The 20497-nt window shown below is 42.9% G+C and overlaps 1 protein-coding gene across 1 annotated transcript in view; it reads left to right on the top strand.

Annotated features, from left to right (window-relative positions):
• LOC146377559 (uncharacterized) overlaps window positions 1-20497 on the top strand; it is a 27531-nt gene continuing 7034 nt past the window's right edge. Inside the window, exons 1-28 of the mRNA XM_084942885.1 lie at window positions 1-145; window positions 5417-6768; window positions 7504-7782; window positions 7903-8007; window positions 8123-8241; window positions 8368-8586; window positions 8761-8848; window positions 9225-9377; window positions 9848-9945; window positions 10246-10418; window positions 10526-10645; window positions 11306-11542; window positions 11754-11888; window positions 12013-13032; window positions 13312-13455; window positions 13593-13742; window positions 13861-14094; window positions 14188-14349; window positions 14448-14621; window positions 14717-14917; window positions 15014-15172; window positions 15436-15642; window positions 15729-15917; window positions 16500-16705; window positions 16900-16968; window positions 17093-17137; window positions 17818-17880; window positions 19240-19419. Coding sequence (XP_084799011.1) covers window positions 5425-6768; window positions 7504-7782; window positions 7903-8007; window positions 8123-8241; window positions 8368-8586; window positions 8761-8848; window positions 9225-9377; window positions 9848-9945; window positions 10246-10418; window positions 10526-10645; window positions 11306-11542; window positions 11754-11888; window positions 12013-13032; window positions 13312-13455; window positions 13593-13742; window positions 13861-14094; window positions 14188-14349; window positions 14448-14621; window positions 14717-14917; window positions 15014-15172; window positions 15436-15642; window positions 15729-15917; window positions 16500-16705; window positions 16900-16968; window positions 17093-17137; window positions 17818-17880; window positions 19240-19419 — 6273 coding nt within the window. The 5' untranslated portion in view covers window positions 1-145; window positions 5417-5424. The remainder of the gene's footprint in view (window positions 146-5416; window positions 6769-7503; window positions 7783-7902; window positions 8008-8122; window positions 8242-8367; window positions 8587-8760; window positions 8849-9224; window positions 9378-9847; window positions 9946-10245; window positions 10419-10525; window positions 10646-11305; window positions 11543-11753; window positions 11889-12012; window positions 13033-13311; window positions 13456-13592; window positions 13743-13860; window positions 14095-14187; window positions 14350-14447; window positions 14622-14716; window positions 14918-15013; window positions 15173-15435; window positions 15643-15728; window positions 15918-16499; window positions 16706-16899; window positions 16969-17092; window positions 17138-17817; window positions 17881-19239; window positions 19420-20497) is intronic.

Raw genomic sequence — 20497 nt, forward strand, 5'->3', positions numbered from 1 at the left:
TTACGAGCATCGGACACCTTCAAGCACAACAAAGCATGTGTCGCTCAGCAGCATTGTTTCTCGTGTGAACGCGCGGAATATCGCATTTTTTTTCTGTCCGTCTTTGCGCCATCCAGTCTCCTCCTTGATGCTGATCCCGGAGTAGGTAAGCCGCATTTCAGGCTCGCATGCGCCGGGGCTGTGGAGATGAGTTGGTGTGTGTTTGTTTTGTTGCACATTCGGCGCCATTTTCGTGCACAGATTGTTTAAATACCCCGGCATGTAGGTCCGACACAGCCCGTAACTGTTTCAGGGAAGGAGGGGGAAAAAGTTACATTTTAGATCATTTTAAACCTAATTGATCATTTATTATTATATTATTATTATTATTATTATTATTAACGCGTAATTAATGAATTTGTTCCGCTTGAGGATTATTTAGTTTAAAACAACCAAACAAATAAAACACCTTTAGAAACGAACAGTAGTGTGGAGGCAGGGTGTGTTGTTGTTTAGTGTAAAATAAATAAATAAATGCAGGTGATCGCTCTGCTAAAAGAGGGCGCATTTAGACATTTCGGGAAAACCCACTTTGCAATTTTCCCTCTTTTTATTATAGCAATCCTGATATATTATGATTGAAAAAAAATTGATAAACATAGATTATAACAAGAGAAAAACATAGGTTTTCTATAAAACTGTGTTTTTATTAATTTATTTTATTTCATTAATTTTTTTATTGTCTGACAGGTACATAAAGAGCTTTAAAAGTATTGACTGGGATGCCTGAGAATGGCCGCCCTGTTTAGGTCTCTTAAATCATATGTAAAATGTATGTTATTGCTGATGATGCTCGTGTCTGTCTTCTCTATTCAGATGTTCAGTTGTTGCTTGTTTGTTTATTTTTAATTGGTGCTGCTCTGCTTTGGATTTCATATTTTCTGCTTGCTTTTGCCCCGTGAGGAGTGTATTAGGGGTTAAAAGATATCCATCTTTACCACAGGGCTTCATGTGCCTGTGTCTGTCTTGTTCCTGCCTGCGTACTTCGGAGAAACTCATCCAATAAGCCTCATCTCCATTGATGATACTGCTGAATATATATAGTCAGATAATCTTTTATGAAGCGCTGCAGATGTGACGTAGGGCGGATGAGGGAGAGTGTTGCGGGTTGAATTAATGCAGCAGAACTGGCAAGTGCTGGCATGAGCAACAGAGGTAAACGCGGAGGTTAAAAATAACAGATAAGACCGAGGGTCTCCTGCACTGCTGAATCAGCAGTGTTGTGGACACAGAGCTGCTGAAGTGATACGCAAAGATGTTTTTGGTCTTTCTGTGTGAGAGTGAGGTCATCCAGGTCCCAGAAGAGCTTGCTGATGTTAATCCTCTTTTGGGAGTTATGATGCATTCGAGCAGTTAGACTACTACTGTGTTGTATGAGCATTACCAAACAGGGAACAGACTCTGCATCCCTTAGAGCCATTTGCTCTTTCCTTCATCAGTTAGGACAGTGATTACGATTATTAAACACCAAGGAAAAAGTAAATTTAACGTAACCTTTTCACAAATAATTCTAGGATCAAATTAGACATTTTTTTCACTTAATGACAGAAAACTGAGTAATGGCACAAAGCTGATTCTGAATCTTATAACGTGTCTGTATTTCTATGTCTCTGCAACATGGAAAGAAGCTTTCGTTCGCAATGTACAGAAATATTATGACTCTAATCGGCGGCGGCTGAGGTAATGTTGGAAATGGATTCGAAATTGCTTTCAGGGCAACCGCAGTAAATCAATCACGGTACTTCATTGTTTTCCCATGTCGGTTCATGTTACAGCATCACACTCACAGACACCATCTGTGTGTATTGATTGGTGTGGCACTGAGTTTGGGATAGGTTTACACTGATAGCCAGACTGAAATAAACCATTGGAAACCAACACCGTTTGTTCGACCGTCCTCCGGTTCACACAGGAGATTGTGGATCCAATCTTTGATTGCTACATATAATTTGTTGTAGTCAGTCTATGCTTCCTGTCCATAATCCATAACTACACAGTAGCAAATTACATCCTGTGATCATTTAAGAAAAGTGTTTATGAAAACTGTAAAGACGAAATATGGATATAAATCCCTGCCCGTGTGCTTGTATTCACAGTGTTGCTAGGCAGGTTTCTATGTTAACCGCACACGAATAGGTTAGCGAGGCACGTGTTGGCGTGTATGTTGTCATGTGTGCCTCTGTTTGCAAGGAGAGGTTAATGGGAGCCACCATGTGGCCGGAGGGGCTGATATCTTGGTCTTCAGTTCATTTCTGTTGATTTTCAGCCAGGTAGGCGGGGCTCCACATAAAACCATGAATCAGCACAGCGGATCACCACTGTGCTTCTGCCAGCTTTTCTTTTTCCTTGCTCACGCACGCACGCACACACACACATACAGATGCATGTAGGATGAGGAGCACAGAGCTGGCGAATCAGGGTGGAGGGTGACAGAGAGAGAGAGAGATCCTGTGGGCAGGTAGATGGAGATAATCTCACTTGGTCACTTGGGGGCTGATTAACTCTAAACTCCTTCTAATTCCTTAAGCCTACTGTCAGTGCCCAGGAAACATGCTTTCGTTGTCTTCTAGTATTTATACGTCGTTGCAGTTATTTTGGGAGCCGCGCTTATTTTAAGTCAGCGGTCAGTGCTGATAACGACGGAGCAGTGCACTCATTCAGATTAAATCCATTTTCAAAAACTGGGCTTTAAGTGGAATTGAGTGTACAGTTGCGATGGTGCGCACATGTATACACGTGTTGTGAACAGGAATAGATATGAGGTTGTCTGTAAAGGCCAACTAATGAGTCCCAGCTTCTTGCGCACACGTTGCTATTTATATACTTTACCTCCTCCTCCTCCTGCGTCTCTGCAAGCTCGTCTTCATTCAGCCCTCTGCTTTTATTTTATTACACATGCACACAGCGGTGCTGCTGCAGCGTCACTGGTAAACAGTGTGACGGTTTTAGTAGCGAGACAAATATATTTTCGGAGTGTGAGAATAATAAATAGAGTTTTGATCGTGTGGCTTGGTTAGCATCAGTTCAAGCAGTTATTCTAATAGCTAATAACTAAGCATATGCAATTTTTCTTGTCAGGTTCACTCAATCATATCACCTATTTTCAGATTTTTAAATAACCTTCAGATGAATTAAGAGCATAATAAACTCTAAATCACATCCTCTTTTGACTCCAGTTCTGTTCACACCTGATCCAGCAGCTCACTTATGCTGGAGGGTGGCCTGCTTCATCTATAATTTAGCTCATTAGAGACACTAATTATATGGTATTGAGGGCAGTTTTATCCCCCTTGGTGCAGCAACATTTCATCCATGTGTAAGAGGAGGAGATATTAGTCACGTTGCTAGAAATTAACTGTGACTTGAGATCCTGTGGCGTGACGGTCGCCGTCTCAATTGGTCAGGATGCAGGTTGGGCCTGCTCAGCTGGGTGACAGCAGAGATGTTAGATAGGCAACACAAAATGGAGGAGGCAGCAGACACAAGCTCAGCTGGTCCATTAGGAGCATGTCTGCTTTCTGACAATCAGAATTGAGATGACAGAGCACTAAAAGACCGAAAGGAGACTGTGAGCATTGATGCATACCACTATCTGTGTGTGTATGTGCATATGTGTGTGTGGTGACCTAGGGAATAGGCCTACGGGGGGGGGGGTCTTATGGGGGGAAGGGTAGGCAGGATTAGTTATAGTGTTCAGCCCAGTTATTGGTCACTGGACACAAACAATGGGAGGGCTAAAGAGGATTTGTTCTTATGTGTACCCCCCTCCTCCTCTCCCGCTGTCCTGTAGTGCCAGTGGGAAGTGCACGGTATAGAGGTCCAGGCTGCACCCAACGGGGGCGGCCCCGTGCATCTGGAAGATTGGCCCGTCTGCCCGTCTAGCGTTTTCCCATCCCCCACCCCTCCCCCAGCCCAGGGTGGGGCTTGAACTACATATGGACGAGACAAAAACACAGCCACATTCGTCACCAGTCAGACGAGACCTAGTTCGGGGGAGCGTGCACGTCGGCACAGTCGAAATAAGGAGCTGATCTGCGATGCGAGTGGCTGTAACTTGCTTAAGCGAGGTGTTGTGCCATTGCATAATACCTGCAGTTTATTTTAGTCCCTGTGTGATTTAATCAGCTGGTTAGAAGTTTCTAAATATACCAGATCTGTCCTCACACTGCCACCGCAGAGGATCAAAGTTGTGTTCATTAAAGGGCCCAAGTACTGGGACTGCGAGTCACATCATTTTGATTGTAATAACACGGGCAGGTATGCTCGCTCTGTTACATACTGATAGAAGTCAGCCTCACCTTAACCGAGTGAGGTTGAAAAGTACAAGAGGTAAAATGAGATGGACGTGAAACCACTAAGAAATATTTTTTAAATCTCGATGTGTTAAACTATTTGAAATTGTGTGAGTAATCAGGTGACTTATTTACTCATTACTAGCAGACATATACAATAACAATACTGTGCAGAGCAAAATGTGACTGAAATAAGAGTAGAGTTAATTTATTGACCTGCAATTTTAGACGTTAAGAATGACTTTTAAAAAACTTTATAAGCTTTTTATTGGTTTATTTATCTCTTTATTGTCATATTGTTCTAGTGCCTTAGATGACCTAAGCATGAGGGGCGTGTGTGATTTGAAGAGCCAGGCATGCCCAATGTAGACAGTGCTAATAGGCAAATCCGGAGCAGAATGCCTCCTTTGTGTCAGTGAGCTTTAATGAGCCTGTTGTGAGATCTCTGTGCAGACAGAGAAACACTCTGCAACAAGGAGGACCATTGTGTGATGAAATGATGTTTGTGCATGTGTAAATACGTGCGTGTGTTTGAGTCACGGCGCAGTCTGTAGGTGGCAGTTGGCTCCATGTTTCCTGGAATATTAATAAATAATAGGCACTCTTAAGGAGTAGGCAGCTAACGATACACTGAAGCAACAATGAAAATTACAGTGAAAAATTGCTTATTGTTAATTAAGAGTGTAAGTCAAAATGAAGAATATTTAAGAGAAAATAAGCAGGAACGGGTAGAAATAATCCTGTTTGTGTTATAAAATAAAACATTATCTGTTCCGCTGGCAATCTGAGCCGAGGGTGATGACTGAAAGGCAGATTAGATAGAGCTTAAAACAGGAAATAATCCACAGATTTTAGTAAATTTTGTGTAGCTGATGTGATAGTTGCTGTCTTGATTAAAAAACACTAGTTTTACGTGTAAAATGTCAAAAAATGCTTTAAAAATGTCCTAAAATTTATTTAAAAAAAAACGTTTGTTCCAAAACTGCGTATGTGTAAATGAAGTGTTAAGTTAACCTGGTTTGTTGGACACCATCAATGCTGTGACCTTTCTTCATCTATGACTCCCTTCTGTTTCACCTTCGCAGTGGCTACCATGACAACAGAGGCAACTGCCGTGACTGAGGCAGACACTGAGGGCAAGCAGAAGACCAGTGGCGCTGAGCCCGAACCCGAACCAGAGAACAAGCAGAAGGCAGAGGCGGCTACATCTGACCCAGAGGGGGAGCAGTCGAGCACAAAGGCCCAGGAACAGGTCACTGAGCCTGGGCCTGCCGAAGCAGCGACCTCCCCTGAGGAGGAGCAGCTAAAGCCTCGTACCAGGACCTCTGCTGGCAAAGGCCTTTCTCGTCTCTTCTCCTCTTTCCTCAAACGCCGATCGCAGTGCTCAGAGGAAGAGGTGTTTGAGGCAGAAAAAGCCAAAGACGAAAAGGCAGACAAAGAGGAAAAAGTAGATAAGAAAGAAGAGGAGACGGTGGAAGAAGGGAAAAGTCAAGACAAGGAGGCCAAAGCAGAGGAGGAAAAACCAGAGGTGAAAGAAGTGAAAAAGAAAGACGACAAAGCAGAACCTAAAGAAGAGAAAAAGAACGTGGAAGAAAAAGTAGAGAAGAAAGGTAGCAAAAAGAAAAAGAAAGAGGCCAAGAAAAAAGCAGAAGAAAAGGATGAAGAGAAAGTGAAAAAGGAGGAGACAAAAAAGGGGGAGGAAAAAAAGGAGGAGGAAAAAAAGGGGGAGGAAAAGTTGATGAAAAAAGAGGAGCAAAACAAGGAAGGGACAACACAGCAGACTGTAGAAAAGGAGGAAAAGCAAGTGGAGAAAAAGGAAGAGAAAAAGAAGGAAACTGCTGAGGTCAAAGGCAAGGCGGCAGACGCTGGAAAGAAGGAGGAAGAAAAGGTTGACAAGAAGGTGGCAAAGAAAAAAGAAAAAGAAGAGAAATTAAAGAAGAAAGAGGAGGAGAAAGCAAAAAGGAAAGCAGAGGAAGAAGAGAGGATAAAAAAGAGGGAAGAGGAAAAAGCAAAGAAGAAAGAAGAAGAAAAAGCCAGAGAAGCCGAGAGAGCGAAGAAGAAAGAGGAGGAAAAAGCTAAGAAGAAAGAAGAGGAAAAAACGAAAGAGGAAAAAGCAAAAACAAAAGAAGAGGAAAAACCAAAAGAGGAGTTGAAGAAAAAAGAAGACGAAAAGGTGAAAGAAGAAGCAAAGAAGAAAGAGAAAGAAGGGGAGGAAGCAAAGCCGGAAGAAAAGGAGGAAAAAGAAGAGAACAAAGAGAAGAAAAAAGACAAGGGAAAGAGCAAAGGAAAGAAAGAGGAGAAGGGAGTGAAGGAAGTGAAAGGACCAAGTGAGGAGCAGGTGAAAGCACCGATTGCTGCTCCTGAGCCCGAGCTTAAAACTGAGCCAGATATTGAACAGGCTGCTGATCAGCACTCTATAAGCAGCACAGAGGCGCAGGTGAGTCCTAACAATCTCACATTTAGAGTTCTTGTTCTAAGATTCGCTGTGATTAAGATGAAAGTAGAACCAGTAGGCAGTTGGCTTAAATTAGCATGATCACTGGAAATGTAAAGATATGGCAGCCTCTCCTAAACAGACCTCCAAAACTTACGGGTCAAACAATATATTTTGCCTGTATATTTCTACCAAAAAACAAAGCTAACACTAAAAACAGACCGTATTTTTTTGAAGTTATGTGCAGTTCTATTTTTAAGCCGACTGCCGTGATTTCAGACTGTTTGCAATGTCCTTGTGATAACAAGACCCCAGGAAGCCTGACCTTGATGAAAAAGAGGTATTACAGACTTTCAGAGGTGCTGTAGACCGACTCCAGACAGATTCATCTAACTCATCTAACTGTATTTTATAAAACAAGGGCTAAAAAAAAAAGAACATCACCGCAGACAAAGGTTATAAAAAAAGCACTTCATGCTGCTGATTGGGTTTTGCTTTCTAATGAATTTTTTATGTGGACAGCTTGCTCAGTGAGCATCACTGTGCTCACTTGGGCTTAAAGGCTGGTCTGAAACAAAGATGACCCATGCTGGTTTGAACTAATGCTAGTATCAACCGCTCGGGTTCATCCTGGGTTATTTGAGTACTACCTTAGTATGGTGCTCTGTATAATGTCTCCCACTTTCTCTTTCATCTTTGTGACACACTTTGGCAATTGTCTGGTTTTGACTATTTTAGCCAGCCCAAGAGGAACACAAGGAAGAGGCTGTGATAAAAGAGCCTGAAGCAGTGGAAGAAGTGAAACAGGGGGACACGGAGAAAATAGAGGAAGAACCAGCAGAAAAGGAAGAGCCAATCAAAGAAGAGGAAAAGGAACAAAAGCAGGCAAAGAAAGAGAAGCCTGCAAAAGAAAAGACAGAAAAGAAGACTGAAGAGGTTAAAGGCTCTAAACGTCAGAAGACCATGCAGTGCAAAGTCACCCTGCTGGACGACGCTCAGTTTGAGTGTGAACTTGATGTAAGCAAACCCTCCCAAAATGCACCACTGTTGCGTTTGCTTTTCTGTGATGATAAACATGGAAACTGAAGAGTTTCTCTTGCCGTGTGTCCTATGTCTGCGTTTTTCTTTCTCATTTAGAAACATGCTAAAGGCCAAGAACTTCTTACAAAGGTGTGTGACCATGTTAACCTCCTGGAGAAAGACTACTTTGGCCTGGCTCACTGGGAAACCCCAACCAGCAAGGTAGGATGGTTTTACCCTTCTGTAGTGTTAATTACTTGGAGCATAACTGGATGTTATGAATGACAGTGCAAAAAAAAGTGAGCAAATTTTCTTGCATTTCTTCCGCTTTGCTCAGACATGGTTGGAACCCACCAAAGAGATACGGAAACAGGTTCCAGGTGCTGTCTATGAGTTTACATTCAACGTCAAGTTCTACCCTCCTGATCCAGCTCAGCTTACTGAAGACCTAACCAGGTGAGCAAGCATCAGCTTAAAGGAATGGATCAACATGAGGCAATAGGGAGCTTTTGCACTGCATTTATTCAACCCAGGATAAATGTTCATAAACTCAATTCCTTAATCGTTTCACACCTTTTCCAGGTACTTTCTGTGTCTCCAGCTGAGAAAGGACATTATGCTTGGTGTTCTTCCCTGTTCCTTTGTCACACTGTCCCTGCTGGGCTCCTACACAGCCCAGTCAGAACTCGGAGAGTATGACCCCGAGCTCCATGGAACCGACTACGTTAAAGATTTGAACCTGGCCCCCGGACAGAGCAAAGAGCTGGAGGAAAAAGTGATGGATCTGCACCGCACATACAGGTCATTAAGGAGTTGTCTAGACACGCCCTTTTCACAGTGTTCATTTAAGCCCAATGTGCATACATTGAAGGAACCTAATTCATTTTCAAAGCTGCTTGAAGATGATTGAGCCTCAAAAATGATTCTGACAGTAAAATACATCTTTGAATTAAACGTTATCGTGTGTGCCTCCAGATCAATGAGTCCAGCCCAGGCAGACCTGCTGTTTCTGGAAAATGCCAAGAAGCTCGCCATGTATGGAGTTGACCTGCACCAAGCCAAGGTATGTTTATTTTTATTTTTTTAATTATTTTACTGGTTTGGATGAATGGTTTTGCTTCTTAACACGTGGTCCAGTCTTTTTCATAGATGCATGTCACAAGTATGTATGCATGTATTGATTTTTATTCGATTTTAAAATGCTCTTTTTACAATAGCATCATTGTATTGCAGCAGTAGCATCCATATTTAATTACAAAATTGATGTCACCCCCTTTGGAAAAAAAAAAGAAGAGATTAATAACATCCTAAACTCCATGACCTCAAACAGCATTCGTGTTTCGTGAGAAAACCTGCCCCCCGGTGACTGATTATTGCAAGTGCAGGCTGGCGGTGTTTGGTCAGGGCTGTAAATGTTCCATGGTGTTTCTTGCATGCAGGATCTGGACGGTGTTGATATAATGCTGGGCGTTTGCTCCAGTGGTCTGATGGTTTACAAAGACAAGCTGAGGATCAACCGTTTCCCTTGGCCCAAAGTGCTCAAGATCTCATACAAACGGAGCAGCTTTTTTATCAAAATCAGGCCGTCAGAGGTAAATCTCACTTTACATAGTCTGTATGTTTGACCTGTATTGATTTTTGTATTGTTCTACACAGATCCAATTTCCATAGATTTCCTCTGAGCTTAGCTTTGAAAAATGTAAAGAAATGATTTCTTTTAATAACCAATAGATTGTGTGTGTGTGTGTGTGTGTGTGTGTGTGTGGGGGGGGGGGGGGGGGGGGGGGGGTTACTCTAACCCCCTAAACTTATTTATTATTTCTCAGCAGAAGTGGCTGGTATAAAATGTAATAGTACTGTTAGTTTATATTGCTATTGGTTTTCTTATACACATAAATGTAACTGTATGACTGAGCCAACTGATTGCAAGAATGATAAGATACATCCAGCTTTTCAGATGTCTTTCAGTTTCTTTCACTATTTAAAGAAAACTGTGTTTCACAATTGCAGAATAATGTCGCTATGGAGTCATTGAATTTGACTTTTGTTTCTTTGCTTTTAGCAAGAGCAGTATGAAAGCACCATTGGTTTCAAGCTGCCCAACTACAAAGCCTCAAAGAAGCTGTGGAAAGTTTGTGTTGAACATCATACCTTCTTCAGGTAACAACACTTTGATTCTGAGTGACACTTAGCCAATTATCAAGTGGATAGGGAGGACCTAACTCCTCACTCCACCTTAAGCCCTGTATTGGCACCACAGCAGTTTTAACCACAGAGGAAAAGCTGAACACCCTTAAAGCTTTTGTCTCTTTAATGAGATAAATCCAAACATGTTGCTAATCTTTTTACATAACACGAATCCTTTTTTTTTAAAAAAGAAGACAGTGCAGGGTTTATAATTTTGAATCCACAGTGTTCATGTATGTATGTTAAAATGTAATTCTTATATCTCTTGCTCAGGGTTTCAACAGTGGAGCCGCCCTCTTCACGTCGCTTCCTCGCCTTGGGCTCTAAGTTCCGGTACAGCGGTCGTACTCAGGCCCAGACCCGCCAGGCGAGCTCCATGATCGACCGGCCGGCACCTCGCTTCACACGATCTGCAAGCAAGAGGCTGTCTCGCAACCTAGATGGAGGTATGCGTGAGTGTATGTTGTCACATCTGTGTGTGTGTGTATGTGTGTGTGTGTCCTGCAATAAACCACAGGTCCAATAAGGTGCCCTCTGACTTCTTTTGCTATAGAACCTGGAGATGAAACTCTCCAGTTTCTGCAGGTAGTCTCGGCATCAGCCAGGACTCAGGTTGATGATTGGTCACTGCTGATGGTATCTGACAGACCCCAGCCTTCTTCTGAATTCACAGGTACTTCGAAGAGTGTGAAGTGATGCCTTTTGGCACACCTTCTACTCGCAGATTGCTTTGTAGGATCTAACAGCCTTTTTGCATCATTTTTCCATTCATCTTTGCTTCCACACCTGCAAAACTGTTGCTGTTCAGCACAGTCAGCTTGTCTGGAAAGTGACCTATTCTGATACATGAGATGGGACACGTACCCTGTACTTTCCCCAGTGTGACTCCACAGTATTGTTGGTTACTGAAATCTGAAAGAAACTAAACAAATTTCCTCACAAATGTAACTCTAAACAGGTATTTCCAGTCTTGAGGCTCTTGTTCCTCTTTTTTTCATTTCATAACTTTGCACTTAACGTGTGTTGCACAACCGCTTTCATTTGCTTATAGTGCGTGCCTTTATGCTTGAACTTTTGACTGACTGACCTCCCTCATCACTGCCCCAGTGCCCATCATTGTAACGGGTTCCATCTGGAGCTTGTTTGTGTTCCAAAGTGCAAAAGGCATCTTTCATTCATCTTTATACTAACTTCGCTTTACTGGACTCACAGAAGTCTGGCACAAAAGCTTGAAATCTTGCTTGCTTGAAGCGCTGTGCAGCATTCACAGCCGGTCGTCATCTCTGCAGCAAAACCATTACATAACTGGCATCACCTCGTCATGTCTTCACAGCCGGAAGGGAGTTTGATCAGAATTTCACTCAGTCCTGGGAGGAGGAGGAGGGGCGTACTGTTGGCACGGAGACTGGGACTGCTGGTCCTCAAACCATTATCCAGACAGTCAGTCAGCCGTGGCAGGATCTGGCGAGCGATGACGATCACCAGCAGAGGAGAACGGAAGATGAATGGTTTATTCTTCTGGATCATCAGCCTCATATTCCATCACCCTTTGATTTTGTTGAAGAGCCAGGTATCTACCTTTATAGTGCATGGGTAGCCTCAAATATCGCAAATTTAACATGCACTTCATTCATGTTGCCACCATACTATATGCACACGGCACTACTCAGTAAGAAACCAGGCACGTGGCTCCACGTGGCCCCCTCGTTTCAGCTGTTTGAAGTTTGTTGTTGTTTGATCACCTGATACAAAAAATGTTGCACCTTGTTTTTTGATGTCAGCTGAAATTAGCTTGGCAAAAACGAGCTCTATGGACCACCAACTGGAACCAGTGGCGATAAATCAGGATGACTGGTTCCTGTACTTTGACCATCTGCTCAGCGTGTCTCCCACTGAGCATTTTGAAAAACTTCAACGTGAGTTTCTTTGTCTGGCTTTCTGCAAAAACCTTCACACTTTTTTGGGTAAAAAATGGTAAAAAAACCCCAAAAAAACCAATTAATTGCAGCACTTAAATGGTTTGTTGTATCACTCTTCCAGTCTCTACCACGGAGGGGGAAGAGGAGGAGCAGGTCATAAGCATGAAAGAACAGCAAATGATCACTGAGGAGATGATTGGGAGGATGCGGGAAACAGTGATGTTGGCGGATGCATTTACAGAGAAGGAAATTTTGGAAGGAAGATTGAGGGACGTGAGGGATCTTGAGGAAAGGCTACAAGAAATTGATGAAATTGCAGGGAGAATTCAGCATGCAGTAGAGGAAGAACTGGGGGAGGAAGAGGTAGAAAAGCTAAAACAAGAAGAGAGAGACATGGAGCAGAAACAGTTGATCCAAGCCAAAGGTGTAACAGAAATGGTGGTGAGGAAATCTGTGAGGAGAAGAGTTATAAAAGAGGGTGAAGAAGGCGAAGTGGACGAATTGGAAGAACAAATAAAAGAGGTGTTTTTAAAGGACTTGTTGCCTGAGGAGGAAGACATCGTGGTGAAGCGGGAGAGCGAAAAACAAGTGGGCAAGGAAGTGGTAGAAACGTTAAGGGAAGGAGAGAGCAATTTGGAGCAGAAACAGTCAATCCAATCCAGGGGTATAACGGACATGGTGGTGAGGAAATCTGTGCGGAGAATAGATACAAGTGAGGGTGAAGTGGATGACTTGGAAGAACAAATAAAACGGGTGAAGTGGGAGGGTGAAGAAGACACAGACGATAGCTTTAGAGAGAAACTGCGTGAAATGGAACAGGAGTGGCAAGATGCAGACGTCGCCGGCTCTGCTGCTGTAGCAGGATACAAGAAGGTTCAGCGTAGGACTGAGAAGATAGTAACTATTGTACAAGAGAGGGGGCAGCAGCAGGAAGGCATGGAAGACGTGCAGGGACAGTCTAGTGTTGCATCAGAGGAGATGTTAGAAAGACAGGAACTGTGGCGTAAGACAGAAGTGGTGGAGGAGAGGCCGCAGAGGGAGGTTCCAGAGAGGTCAGAAGGTCTGTCTCAGGCGAGAGTTGATGATGTTTGGTTCATACTTTTAGATCAGCCTCCACACAAAGCTGGTTTCAAAACACCAGGTAAAGTATGCTAATCCCTCTGATATTCTAATATCACCGAAACCATAAAGACATACATGTCCCGAAGCACTAACATTATATTAACCAAACCGGCTTTCGTTTTGCTCTTTTCTTTTGCTTTGATTTCTGCAGTGAGGTGTAAGATATACTCGACTTTAGATTTTCATACTGCCTATGTATTTTTTAAAGAGAGAATAACCACCACTGTCCAGCTTCTCTTCCAGCTGGGCATTTGTTTTCCGTCGCGCTCAAATATTCTGTCTTCACTTTCCTACATAGTTGCCGATGTGGAACGTGTTCAAGTGGACAAGGGTGGTTATTTCAACCCCGAGAAAGAAAAACCACATATCAGCGTTGAACGGGTTGATGACTGGTTTGTGTTGCTGGATTTTATTCCCCGACAAAAGCTTTTTGGGCCATCAGGTACTGCTCGGTCTTGTTTTTGTTTTGTTTTTTGAAACTTTGGCTTCCTTGTGCTTTATTTTGTCCTCACTCGCTCATGAAAGAATTGCATGTTAATGCTGGCGATTAAAGATGCCTCTCCTGACTCTGCTTACCAGTTACTCACATGGAAGAGAGGAAAGAAATAGCAATCGAAGACGGATCGAGATATATAGGAGAAAAGCTACAACACCAAGTGTCAGACAAAGTTGATGATTGGTTTGTGTTACTGGATGTTTTTTCAAGACAAACGTCACACGCACCACCAGGTATTCATAAAAGTCCCCTGTGCTGGCTCACAGCTTTAGCAGAATCAATTATTCTAAGCACTGCAGGTACTCTTATTTTCAAAGTCCCTGAGCTTTTTCCTCTTTTTTTTTTACTAAGTCACCTTTTCAGAGCGAATTGCTGCTCACCCAGAGGAACGTGCCTCTCTGATTGAAGTAAGAGCTCTTGAGCAGAGAGAAAGAAGAGTTGACATTTTGGTTGAAGGTGCTGACGCAAAACAAATGCTGCCAGAAAGGGAGGGGGTAACACTTCTACAGGATGTGAAAGAACGAGAAGATGACTGGTTTGTGCTGCTGGATGTTCCCATTAGGCAGCCCTCATTTGTGGCAACAGGTAGAGCAGATTTTCCCCTGCGCTCCTGCTGTTTCTTCATTCACTTTTTGCCTCAAGTGTCATACAGTGAGTTTTCCGTTTCTTTGTTGGTAGCTTCCATGGCTGAGTATGTTGAGGTTTACACCAGAGAGAGTGTTTCTGCCTTGACTGAAGCAGAGGCTGTTGATCCCAGGCGGGAGCTTGTAGTTGAGGATGCTGTTGTGGAGAAAGTGGAAGCAGTGGCTCCCAAGCAAGTTATTCCAGATGTCCCTATAGGTATCTGCAGCTCACAAATGTGCTTTTTATAAGATCAACAAAAGATTTATCTTGTGCTTCATAGTAGCCAGAGTTGAAATCAAAATTTTGTTTTGCAGTTTCTATGTCGATGCAGACTAAAATCTATCCAGATGTTTCAACTGAAGTGAAAAGTATAGAGCAGAGATTGCTTCAGATTGACCAGGTTACACCACAGCCTCCCCAGCCAGAGAGAGAGGATGACTGGTTTGCTCTGTTTGGTACTGCACGTGATGAAGTCATGATACCAACAGGTATTACAGTAAATTCAGACTGAAACATAATATTCTAAGAGGACTATGGTGGTCATAGCAGTATCACTCAATGCCTTTGACTCTGTCTGTACCAGTGACTCCAGCTCAGATCGTTCCAGAAATGAAGACTTTTGAGGTTGAGGTGACCGAAAAATGGAAGAAGACAGTAATTGGTGCGGACGGCGAGCAAGACAGGACAAGTGTGTCTGAAATTAGAGCCAGCCAAATTGCCTCCCTCTCTGAGAGAGAAGATGATTGGTTTGTCCTGTTTGAAAAGCCTGTGGTCGTACAACCAGGTAGATTTCTACGCCGAATGGGTGCTGTGTGAAGCTGTGCGCAAAAAGTTTGCATCAGATGTATTTACGTTTATGTTTCTGTGTTTGTTGCTGTAGTCAAACCTATTATTGATCTAGTGGCAACCACTGAAGCAAGAGTGAAGATCGTGGAAGGTGTGAGGCCACCTGTGGAGATGGTGAAGATTGAAACGGCAAGAGCAGGAAAAGTGGATGATGATTGGTTTGTGCTGCTGGATGTAGCAGCAAAAGCACCAGGTATTCTGCTGCTTGTATGGCCGTGCGGCTTTGCTATGAGATGCTATCAGACTGAATAACATGGCAACTGTGCTCGATTTCTATTATGTTGTACTAGGAGCACATTATAAACGAATGCAGAAATACTGCACCAGCTTTAGTTATATCGTGTTTGTATGGTGGTGCAGTATGTCAGGGGAAAATGCTCATTTAAGATATTTAGGTAGAGGGAATATTTAACTTCCTGCAGGTCTCATTTTAGTTTTTTTTCTGTACTCTGTCAGCGGCTGGGGTGGAACGCATCCATATATATCCTGATGTAAGACCTGCTAAAGAGCTTACACTCACAGAGCAGACAGCACAGCAGACAATTACAGTAGTGGAGAGAATACGGCAGCAGCAGCAGCAGGATGTGGTGCAGCCACGTCCAGCAGTGAGAGAGGTGGAAGATGATTGGTTTGCTCTTCTGGATAAGTCCCTTAAGAAATCAGGTATAATCCCAAAGAGCTTGGTATGCCAATACATACGAAACATTTCTTGCTGAGGTGAGTAACACCTGGTTGTGTGTTTGTATTAGCCGCTGTCTCGGAGCGCGAGCAGCTCCCAGCACAGGTCACAGTTCCAGCTCCTGCCGCGGCCACGAAAAAGATTACGATTTCTGAGACGAAACCGGGGTTTGAGAAACGGATCCTGGAAGAAAGACCCTCGCAAACACGTGTCAGTGATAATTGGTTTGTTCTACTCGAGGGTGACCTCAAAGCGTCAGGTATTTTTTCCTTGTGTGGAGTTTTTTCGTTTTGTGTGTGGCTAAAAAAAACTCACACACGGTCATGCCTTGTTTGCTTCATAAAAACACTCATTTCTAACAGCTGCAACCTCTGCACGGGACACACTGGCTCACAGCTAGCATTTTCCATTATTCACGGACCTTCGATTGAAGAAATAATGCTTTCTTAATGTCGTCATTTCCCTGGTTCAATCTCATTTAGCTTTATGCCTTTTTGCAGCCTAATGCCATCGTCTTTTGCATCCAGCCTTTGGAATATAACAAGAACCGCTTTTACTGATCCACTTTGTGGACATCTGCTTCTGGCCCACATCACATCCTTACGTTTATGCGTGCTTGTCCTTTTAAATGAGAGCAAAGGAAACAAATGAGGTACAGTATACCTGTGCAGCATTGAGGCTAAGTGTGCCATATGCTTGTTAAGCTGTTTTATTTTTAATGCTATATCTGTTTTCGTGTGCATTTTACTCACCGTGATCCTCACAAAACTCTCCACTCGCAGCCTGCTCAGTGCTAAAACCCAACATTCACTCATTTCCATTTTGTCTGCGTTTTGTCTAGCTGCGAGCGCCCAGAGGGGCACGCGCCCTGTCAGTGCTCCGGTCTTCTCCCAGGCTGCTCTGATGGAGGCGGGAATCCCCATGGCCACTCTCGACCAGCCCCAGACCTCCACTCCAATCAAAACCAGCCGCCAGGAGGAACGGAAGCTGCAGGTCACCGTAGAAGCCGTGGAGCCCTCAAAAATCGAAGCCGGGGCTGACGCCAAGGTATTCAGTTACTCTGATCGCTGTTGTAAATGTTGGTAATGTAATATGTGTGGAAAAAAATGATAACAAATGTTGTGTTTTCATAGAAAGTCTTTTATTGTGAATGGTACAAAGCCTTTGTGGCGAAAGATGCTAAAGTATCTGAGATTGCTCTCTGTGTCTGAGTGTGAACTGTGTATCTCTTGCTGCTGTAGCCAGCAGTGTGGAGGGACCAGAGAGAACTAGACTCATCACTGATATCCACCATGAATGGGGACATCCAGGTTAGTGTCAGACGCAGGCGTCTTGCATGTCAGAAGACGTGCTTATACCACGGTTGAGATCTGAGTGTTAACGCCAACATTCAGGGGATGCTAACACGTCTTCCTCTCTCCTCCCCTGGGGTAGCATGAGTCTGAGACGACGAGCACGGAGGTGGTGCGAATGCGAAAGGTCAGATTCTTAGTGCCGTACATGTTACCGTAGCCATTTTCTCCACCTCCATTTCTGATGATAAAGAGCTTCTCATCCCAAAGACTAATATCACCCTCTTCTCATGTTGTGCTTCCACACAGCTAGGTCGTAAATGAAACCTACATCAGGTTCGATGCACAAGAAATGTTTTTATTTATTTTTTTTAAATTTTATAAAAGGTAGAAAATATAACAATGGATAGATCGCAAACAGTTTCACAGTCTCAGAGTACGTTAACACCTTCTGGCTGTTTTTAAAAGTTGAAACAGTTACATCATTTCTTCCCATTGCTTGCTGTTCTTAACACTGGAATGCACACATGCATGATTATAGATTAAATGCACTAAAGAGGCATGGTAACTGGTGTTTTATCACATTTATGTCACTCCATCACTTTTTTTCTTTTCTCGGTATAAGAATAGAAATCTTCGGTCAGTCCTCCAGAGCCATCTGTTCTTTGCTTTGTTAGTGTAGTGCAGATTTTGGTCCCTTATGGTCACACAAACGACTGTGCATGCACTCTTACTCTTACTTTCTCTGTTTTATTAACACATTAGTGAACTTCGTAGTGTGCATGGAAGAGGTGTGGTTGATGCCAACATAAAGGGAAACTGAAACAAACCCACCTTCTTTTTTTTTGTTCTTTTCATTTTTCACAGAAAAGAGCTAAGAAAATTGAGGGTGACTCAATATATATCAGACATAGCCAATTAATGTTGGAGGTTGGTATCCCTTCTGGAGACGTCGGTCTCCAGCTGCATTTTCTTGCTCTTTGGCGCACCGGCTGCTGTTTAACATCACGCTTGCATGCGGCATGATTCACACTTTTCTCGTCGGCGTTAACGAGCGGCTGTAGATTACATGAAAAATGTGTGTTTGTGTGTGGCAACCGACTCTGATCCGATTGATTCAGGAGAGTGCTGTTGAGTTTAGAACAACAAGACCAAAAAAATGGACTGGGTTCAATCTGAACTTGTTCAGGATGCTGCACTCCTGATAATCCACAAACTGTTCATAGTGATTCACCGTGCGGTGTTGGTGAGGCACCGAGGTCTAAGAACAGTGAAGCTTTCCTTAATTGTTTTTTTAATGGCAGGTTTCACTCCGAGCTCATGTTTTATGCACTTATTTATTCATAATCATTAGTATTCTCCTGTTCCCTCTTTTGCTCTGTCCTTCATCTCATTTTCAGACTTGTCAGTAATGCATTTCATTTTCTTGACAATTATGCAAATGAGTGTTTTAGTCTGTAGAAATGAAAATGGGGGGGGGGATCCCTTTGCTGTGTTGTGTATGAAAGAAATGCCATTTGGTGAAACATTTATCATTAAGTTGCTCTTTTGCACCACAACAGCTCATGATTTACAGATATATAGTTTGCAGTATGTTCTGTTTATTTGCTATCACATCCTGCAGTTGCCTGTAAAGATCAACTTGGTGCTAAATGTTGCCAAATCAGCGCTTTGACCGTTGTTCATTTGTCTTAAATGAACGGGGATTTCATTTGGAACAAGCCTTCATCTTCAAGAGCTTTTACAATGTCTGCTGTCACCGCCTTTCTCCTGCTCTTTGGTTTGCAGCCTCTTCTCTTAACATGTTTCACTGCAAGCCTAATGCTGTGAAATAGATGCTCAGTGTTGCGCTGTATAGTTTAGGCCCTCTACCCAACCACGGCTCCAAATGACTCCAAATATTTATCAGCTTGATAAATCGCAGCTCCAGCTCTGCTCTCATGAATCAGCTGCCAGGTTTAATTTGCATTTTGAAAAGGAGACACTGATCATTTTTTAAGGAATCTGAAAAATTTGTGTTTGCTTAGAATCACATTAACCCCGCTTCTGCTTATTTAATCATCAATAAATCAACCAAAGTTGCACAAAACGGCAAAAAAACACCAAATAATCTGACTTTTTTTTTCTTTTAATCTCTCCCTCTCTACGACACATCTTCTGCCTTCCCTCTCCCTTCCTGGACAACCTCTGTGTACTTTCTGTCCTTGTATTTTCCTCTTTCTCCATCCTCCATCCTTCCCCCCCCCCTCAACCGCAACGTCTTTCCCATCTCGACTTTCCTCTGTAAAGGATTTCGATAAGCCTCAGGAGGTGCTGCTCAGGCATCACGCCAGCATCAGTGAGCTGAAGAGAAACTTCATGGAGGCGGTCCCAGATCACAAGCCAAGTGAGTGGGACAAGCGCCTGTCCACACACTCTCCCTTCCGCACCCTGGGAATCAACGGTCAGCCTCTGCCCAGCGTGGATGGGGTAAGTCTGGCACAAAAAACAACTGATCCTTTTAGTTCATTTAGTCTATCAGTTGAAGAATTTGAGAGAAAAAATAGTAAAAAATAACATCTAATTTGACTAATTAAGATGATCAGTTTTGGAACTGACTTGGCACTTACTTGTGTTTGAGTAATGTTTAAAAAGAAGAAATTGTGAAGAGGAGTCATTCAGGCTCTTTCTGATGTAGACAGTGTTGACAGTTTGCGTGTGCATGTATCTGAGCTGATGGCATGCGGTATGCATTAATTGAATGTGTATGAAGAATGCAGCCGGACTCGTTGACTTTTATATTTGTTCATTCACATAAAAGACCGCTGTGGGTGAGGCATCTTTGGCACAGGTTTTCCTCCCTGAGATGTCACTCGGTCTGAATCAGACCTGCTTAGGATGCCTCTGAAGCCCAACACGTTTGTACTGCATGACTGACAGACCTGACTTTTACAAATTTGCTGCATGACTAAAAGGCAACCCACCTTCAAGACGTTTTGCACGTGCTGGCGCTGAACAGTATTTCCCCTCTTCCCTCTCTTTTTCCTCTCTTTTTTCTTGGCTTACTTTCTTTTTACGCTGCTTTCACCTTTTTTATTTTGCTGCTTTCTCTGAGCATCTTTGTTTGTTTTTTTATGAAGAGATGAGGCCTCATTCACAGTTGTATCAGCCATTATTCTGGTAAATGATTCTGGCAAACAGCTAATACAACATTATTATTATTATTAATATTGTTATTGACATGAGTAAATATTTGAATGACAGTATTTCAGGTAATTGAAGCTTTTCACGGATGGAAACTCAGTTTCAATTTAGTCGCTGTCACATGAGTAATTATGTAATCTGTTGAGGTTCACTTGGCATGCATTTGCATCAAGTGCTTCATGATGACTTGGACACAAAGATTATTACATTTGAAAACTTCAGTTCCTTCAAAAATATCATATTGTCGGTATGCACTTGAGTTTTCAAAGAAACACGTACAGGAGGGGCCATAATTTCTTGGAGATAGACATTTGTTTTTAATAGTTTCGCAGTGGATTTGAAATCAAGTCATCAACATGTGATT

This window comes from Perissodus microlepis, chromosome 11 (assembly GCF_051167445.1).
Source record: "Perissodus microlepis isolate ML-2025 ecotype Zambia chromosome 11, ASM5116744v1, whole genome shotgun sequence".
NCBI classification, from domain to species: Eukaryota; Metazoa; Chordata; class Actinopteri; order Cichliformes; family Cichlidae; genus Perissodus; species Perissodus microlepis.